The sequence below is a fragment of the Pundamilia nyererei genome, unplaced genomic scaffold (assembly GCF_000239375.1).
Source record: "Pundamilia nyererei isolate P.nyererei 1_Seehausen unplaced genomic scaffold, PunNye1.0 scaffold00003, whole genome shotgun sequence".
NCBI lineage: Eukaryota > Metazoa > Chordata > Actinopteri > Cichliformes > Cichlidae > Pundamilia > Pundamilia nyererei.
In genome coordinates, this window is record NW_005187404.1 from 690,967 (window position 1) to 698,600 (window position 7,634).

General features: G+C 41.9%; 1 protein-coding gene across 1 annotated transcript in view; it reads right to left on the reverse strand.

Annotated features, from left to right (window-relative positions):
• Nucleotides 1-4,799: 4,799 nt before the first annotated feature.
• LOC102202031 (programmed cell death protein 10) overlaps nucleotides 4,800-7,634 on the reverse strand; it is a 7,461-nt gene continuing 4,626 nt past the window's right edge. Inside the window, exons 2-5 of the mRNA XM_005720922.1 lie at nucleotides 7,205-7,331; nucleotides 6,350-6,428; nucleotides 6,159-6,241; nucleotides 4,800-5,724 (exon numbers count right to left, since the gene is read on the reverse strand). Coding sequence (XP_005720979.1) covers nucleotides 5,577-5,724; nucleotides 6,159-6,241; nucleotides 6,350-6,428; nucleotides 7,205-7,331 — 437 coding nt within the window. The 3' untranslated portion in view covers nucleotides 4,800-5,576. The remainder of the gene's footprint in view (nucleotides 5,725-6,158; nucleotides 6,242-6,349; nucleotides 6,429-7,204; nucleotides 7,332-7,634) is intronic.

The following is a 7,634-nucleotide window of genomic DNA, read 5'->3' on the forward strand; positions in this document are numbered from 1 at the left end:
CAGAAGCTCACAGATAGAGAGCTTCTGCTGTATTTTATTTAACATTTAATGTTCTTTTGCCACATTTTTCTATTTGCTTGTGTTTTCTTAAGTTGCACTGCCCAACAGTTTGGTCTACAATTGTAGCAGACATAAAGCAAATATTAATATTTGGTGTTACCATTTAATGAATACAAGTCCAGAATTCACTCCTTTTAGCTCAGTTTTGGTCTTCAACAAGCCCTGAGTGAAATGTGTACAAAAAAATGCAAAAGCTGCAAGCTGTTGGTGGATTTGTCACCATTAGTAACCACTTCCTGCTTTGCTACAAATTTGCCAGGGTTATAGATACAGTACATTGTTTCCATATTCTCTATTTGATACTTAACTAGTGGAGTAATGGTCAGAAATGAAAGCTATCTAAGCAACAATACTCTGCCTCTTTAAGGCTGTCAAACCTTCCAGGCACTCAAAACAACTGACACAACAGTCTGACATTTCGACATCCTCGGGATTGAAAGATTAAAGTGATGAGCCGTCACTTTATCCAAAGCGGTGGGGACTTCATACCGGCTGCTTCATTTACATATTAATTGATAGATGTTAAAGGAGTCCAGAGCCATTTATCTCCAAAGGAGTCAGCCATTTTGATGAGCAAGACCCTAATACTTTTTGAACGTTTCCTTCCACAATGTTTAATAATGTGCAATTCCATCCAGTCAGCAGAGTTTTGGATTCCCTAGACTGCCAATGTCAAAATGTTTTCAGATAACATGCAGAGGGTCATTGGTTTGGGGGGGGGGGGGGAAGGCAACATGCTATGACTCTCATAACAAACTTTTCTTCGTGTAAGTCTCTACTAGGTTAAAGGACCTTTTACCTTTTGAAGAGGGTCTCGATGTGGACAGGTGAGGGTGCGTGGTGGCTTCCAGCAAGGCGCACTAACAGTTTTGCTGTTCTTTAATTTATTGGAAAGCTCCATCAGCAGAAATGAGCACAGGCCTCCCCAGTCAATGCACTCTTTCTCCTTTGAGGCGTCGCTGTCCAGGAGGAGGCCACTGCGCTGCTGACTGAGAACCACGCTGTCAAACAAGAAGCCATATTCCTCCTCGGACCCGTGGCCAACTGATGACCAAGCAAGATCGATGAACTGAATTCGGGACAAGGAGCGGGATGCACCTGAGAAGTCCTGCATTCAACAGCAACAGGATTGTGAGATATTGCACAATCTTGGCACACAGCTGAATACAGCCAACTAGTGCACTCCCAGCATCAGCAAAGTTGGTCAATCATGAGTGTGGACTATGTAAAAGATGGAAATAGCTTCAGGCTATTTAAAGCCTCCCTTTTTTGCCTCCAAAGTTCCCCCACTTTAAAGAAGTCCATGAGCACTTTAACCTCAGTAAACAATGTCTCCAATCTCTTTGAAACTGTTAGCTAAAACTAGTGCATCTCTTAGCTATTATAGTAAGGTATAAGACTAATACCTAAGGTTAGTTTCAAGTCTCAGTTATTGAAGCAAAGTATAAGACTGACAGCTAAGACTAGTTTCAAGTTTGAGCTATTGTAGTATGGTGTAAGGCTAATAGCTAAGATTAGCTTCAAGTCGTAGCTGTTGTAGCAAGGAACACACAATAAATCAAGGTGTGTTTAAGACTGTGGCTACACTGTGACAGGAAATTGGTGCAGTTCAGGGCATCACAAATAAGCGACTTACTTCTAGGTGGCTACCTCCATCTTTTATACATCAGTTATGAGAAGAACCCAAAAATTAGGGCAGTACTTGAACAAATTAACTTGACAAGCTGTATATACTCCAGTAAACTAAAAGTAAGTAGAACATACTCAAACCCTATGATTTCTTAGTAAATCCCTGAAGACTCCCTTGTTTGTATAGCACTTCTTATCAGATCTAAAGGCATGGTTCTATACTGTCAAAATTGGAGATAAATAATTTAACCCTGTTCTTTAAATGTGAAATAAAGGTGCTGTAATACAAGGCTGTCAATAGACTGACTTGAAATCAAAGACTCACAAGGAAAAGGTTCTGTAACTTTCTATAATCCTCAGCGTTCATTCTGCTTTCAAGCTGTGCCACCTCCATTCTCGTTCCCATGGTTACAGCTCAGACCTGTCAATCAATCAGCAATAAACCAGGTGAGGTCAAGGAGGTAAAATGCGTGTCTGTATGCAGGTTGGTGTGGAATAGGGAACACACACACACACACACACACCACTGAATAAAATAGATTTCCCAACGTCTGTGTTACATGACAAAACAAGATGCACTCAGAATAATCCCTCAATAACCTGCCATATCTATTTCACATGGGTCGTCATGCCACCGTGATCATACAGCAAGGTCACAGCAGCAGCTTATTGTTGCCTCTTTTCACTGTTGGATAGCGTGCAAAGGTTTCTGCTATTTTCCGAACTGCAAGACTTTAGGAAGTAGTCAAACAAGCCCCCCCAAAAGAAAATTTCTCAGAAAGGCAGCGGGTTGCCAAAGCATGTCGAGTCTGTCATATCCGTTAGTGTGAAATAAAATACAGTCAGATAGATGGAGAGAATAAAAGTGTGAATAAAAGGGAATGATTTCTGAAATTGCTCTGTGCTGAAATTAAAAGCGCATTTGAAGTCAAAAGGGAGAAAGTTTCTTTTTAACTCCAACTCTCCTACAAAACACTCCAAGGGGCAGCGGGGCGGCAAACACTGTTTCATTTTTAGCATGGCATAAACGTTTATGAGACAAATTCACTGGATGTGGCATCAAACTGAACAGAGATTTAGATGACAGGCTGTGTAATGAAAGCAAAGGGAAAATAAATAAATAAATCAATGCTTTGCTGCAGCTATTATCTTTTTTTTATAACAGTGATGAACTGCAGTGTGATCTTGACATGATAGTTAAACCAGACAACAGGTTCGCAGTAGACTGCAAGATGACTTTAGACTACTGTAATATTTAAAAGAACACCGATACTCATGGGACAATTTCTTCACATCTTGTTTGTGAGCGTGATAACTTCTAATCAACCACATCCTGACTTGTTTTGTGGCACGCCGCTGGCTTCAGTCTGCATGCGACTGCACAGACGCAACTCTATAAAGAAAAATGAACACAGAAAGCTTGATGTGCCGTCCAAATTGCTGCTGCTTGAAAGGTAAGAGGCATTTCTTATGAATGCATCCACCTCTGGGAAAGACTCCTTTTGCAATCTTTTAGCAAACACACTTATCAGGGTTGCCTCTCCTCTTCCTGGATGGTCACTTTTGCTCCAGTTAGTCCTCTCAAAACTGTCACTGTAGTACTTCTGAGTTTTTAAAAGAACATGCAGTTAACTTGTCCGTCAACAAAGCATCTCAGCTCCTAACTGTGTAATGGCAGACCTGGCCTTCCAGTATACACATACCTCAAGTCAAGCATGTTTTCTTTTCAATCACAAAGTTCAAACAGTGAAACCAAACACAACTTTACACTTAATAACAAATTCAAACTTACCATTCAATTTCACCTCTCATTCTGTCATGGGTGTGTGTAGTATGTTGTCCCAAGAGTCCAGCTCTGAGGTGTTGGAAACACCACTTTCAAATGTGTGACATTTCAAACAAATCCTCACCTTCTGGCTATTCCGTCTTAGCAATGGCTGCCTCTCGTCTACAGGAGACTCGGCCGATTTGTGGCTGAAGTTTGTGTCCAGAGGTTATTCTAAGATGGCAACGTGTAAGAAGCAATCAACGCCAACAGCCCTGACTGCAGGCACACACACCCACAGAGAGTTAACGAACTGCCCCCCAGTAGCCCAGACAGTGGCAGAGGCCACACACACACAACAAATCTTTTATTATCCTTCACTCTTAAAGACTCGGGCTAAGTTTCCTGGCAACCGAGTAGTCAAAAAGAGTTGTGAGAGTTTGTGAGTCCAGGCCTATTGTCAGTATGCGTGCGCGTGTATCCTTTCTATTCTCAGATTAGGCACAGGAGCGAACATAATGTGTGTGAGACTGAGGTGCAACAACGCCACATACAACAACACGATTCACACAAAGATTCCACGGCGACTGATAATAAAAGAAAAATACTGACGTGAACCTGAACAAAGATAAAATACACACAAAACAGCTTTACAGCATCATTCAAATGCCTGTTAGAGGGCATCCTGCAGGTCAATTGTTGCTATGCACACACAGACGCGCATACACACACACACACACACACACACACACACAGAGAGAACAAAGTATCTCAGGGATTTGTTTAACTCAAACAAATCGATAGCTCGCATGGTGGAAAGCATCAAACAGTAAATCCAACAAAGATGTAATCACCGCCCTTCCTTCCTGCTGCTCCAGTGACCATGGCCAATCTCCGTGTGTGACTTAATGGTCTTCAATAACTCGAATTAGCTGATTATGGCGGCCGTCAACAGTGACAGGATCGGAAAATTAGGTCTCAGCAATTTCAATAATAAAGCTTTAAAAATTAACACTATCACAATTGGATTACAGTGGTGCATGTAGGAGCCAGCAGAGAGCCCAAAATAGCCCTCCACAAATCCACCATGGAAAATCCACTATTATACAGGGAGAAGAATGAAGTTGCTGGAATGGGAAGGAGAAAGAAAAAAAAAAAAATTGGTACGGCTCTTAGTTCTGGGAGGAAAGAGGCGCAGTCGAAGAAAAGAGAACGCAAGGGCAACTGAGCGAAAATGAAGCACTCTCATACAACAATACAAATCTGAAGAGAGACCCACTTTTGGAAAAATCTTTCTCACACGTCAGAACTCTTTAATTTGCAAGAGGAAGAAGAAGAAGAAAAGTGGTTTAACTCGTCATGACTTCTTTAAGAGTTCTCAAAGAAGTTCAGGTCCCTTCATTTTATTTTCACTGGCCTTGAAAACGTCATGAAAACTACAGAGTAGGAGTTGAACAGAAGGTGACAAAGAGACAATATGTTCATAATCAGAGACATCTGCGTAAACATGTGAAGGTTAAGTCGTCACTCATTTGAAATGAATTGAAATCTGCAGCTTTGGAGCAGTAACGCTCTAGCTGGAAACATTAAAATACAAGACAGCGAGAGAAGTCCAGTTAAGTATACATGTATATACACATGGCACATATAGATGATACCTATGGGGAGCTAAAGAAAAAGGGTTAGAATCAGTGGGCTTTTGGTCAGAACAAAATAACAAAAAACAAAACATTTAAAGATGGCATCTTGGTCTTTGGCAAATCAATCAAATTACAAATGACTACAAACCGTATTGGCTGGATATTAGTAATTGCCAAAATGATAACTTTTAAGGACTTATATGCAATTGCCAAACTTTTAAGGACAAGGGAAACACTGACATGATCTGAACAGAGTGGAAAATGCAGAGGGGAGCGTAGAAAATATTGACTTAAGAATCTGATAAAAGAACAACATTAAAGAGTAAAAAAAATCCCCAGCAATTACTGTCAGCCTGACGTGCTTTGAAACTCGAAACTACCTGATCTCCCCTCAGAGCCACAGAATTATAAATTATACAGCCCCCCCCCAAAAAAAATAATAAAACACCTTTACAAATAAAAAGCCTTGTTTCGCCTGTCCTCTAATGAAAACGCTTCTCCTGTGTGTGCGCGCGTCTGTTCTTCGCGTCTTCTCGGGCCGCCGCCGCTGGGCCGCCAGTCTTGAAGGCCCGCATTATCATGTTGATTTGGTGGGTGAGCTGGTTGGCGCTGACAAACACATTTACTGCTCTGGAAACAACCGGAACAGAAAGACAAGGACACACGTGTCACTCACACGGGGAGAAAAAAAAACCCGAAAAGCGTGGCAACAATATTAGGATTGATCCGGGGAACACTTTGATCTGGCTGGAATAGAGAATGTCAGGCTTCAGAGAACACAAGCCAGGATGGATCCACAGGAAGTGGGTCAAGGGAATTATTCAGCATTGGTGGATTTGATGGTAGCGGGCCTGTGATCAAACAACCACCATTTACATGGGTGACAGTGGGTGTGCGCGTGAGCGTCTATGCAAACAGGCAAGGCGTGCAGGCGTGGGTGGGTGTGTACGACTAGTGAATGCGTTGGTGGCTATGTGTGCGGACACGAATGAGAAAAGGTTGAAGATGTGATGGAGAAAAAAAAAGAAAAGGGGTAAAAAAATACACTAGAAACAGTGTCTTACTTTCCATCTTTGAAGTAGGTTTTGAGAGTGTCACTGAAGCTCTTGGAGTATTTCACAAACTCTTTCTTCTGCTGTTCCACTACCTAACCAATAAATACAGACAGCCTTTCAGCTCCACTTATTTCACAGCAACTGTGTTTGTGCGCACCGGCACTTTTTTTTTTCTTAAACTTACTAATGTATCCACTTACCCGTCTGTTCTGATGTTGGTATTTCCTTAAGACAGTATTAACAGTGTTTAGCAGCTCCTTGATGGCACTGGCAACATCTCTGCGGATGACACGCACAAGTGAGTGCATGTTAGAAAGAAAAAATATATATATATATATAGAGAAATCTTCAAATCTGTCTGTTTTTATCAGGCACTGATACCCTGAAACTACAGTCCTTTGATCCAGCTTGTTGTCTCCCCTTTCTTCCCCCTGTTCTCACAAACACGCTCTCACCTTCAACTCTCTTTCTCTGTCTCTCTCTCTCTCCCTCTCCCCTCGCATGCACTTGAAATCTGCCGTTTCATAACTTTAATTTCTTAGCATTCCCTTTGAATTGATTTTATTTCTAAGCCCTCCGCTGGGTAAGTAACTTAAGCACTGACTCACTAAGAGTATTGAATTCCATCAAAATAATGGCAAAGTGGGCCAAGAAGATGAAACATCTCTCACTTTCTCTCTATAGCGTCCGTGCAGCGCGGCGGACAGGGACGTTAATAGTTTCGCCATCACTGCTGTGCACACTGCCCAACCTTTGAAAGGAATCTTACGGCTTAGAAACAAAGACATGCTCCGGTTGGCCAGTTGGAATAAAAGAAATGAGAGCTATGTAATGCCAGGCAGCGTCTTAGTGCATATAATAAAATATTAATTGGAGAACAGTTACTAAAAGCCAACTCTTTCACTTTTAATCAACCATCGAGATGTTGTAAGTCAAAAGGGCTTGCTTTCTGCTACTTTAATCACTTAATCTGATCGAAATTTTGCACGTAGTAGTGAACCTGATTTACGTCACACTGCAACACACGTGCACATTCACACACACAGCTGTCTTACTTGATGGTATGTAGCAAGCCCATTCGGTCATTGATCTCATCAGGCAGGGTGCTTAGGATGTGTTTCAGAGCTCGGGCCCTCTCGTTCAGCTCCTGGAACTCTGGCTCTTTCCTGTCAATCATCAACTCTGAAAAACACCGAGAGGAAGAGAACAAAAGACAGAGCTCAAACTCCTCGCAGCAATGGGCACGTCAGCAGTCGGCAGAACTCATGAAATTAATATTGGTGACGTGTTAAAAACCTATGTCTACAGTGCAAGTGTGAAAAATGAACACAGCATCAGGAGTATGTGTACATGCGTGCGCACTCACACACACACACACACACACACACGTTAGGGACAGTAACGTGTTGAGTTTGTTAAGTGAAAAGCCGGATTAAGGTAGAACTTGGGATGTGCCATGCAGGAGGTACATTTAAAATTCATCCA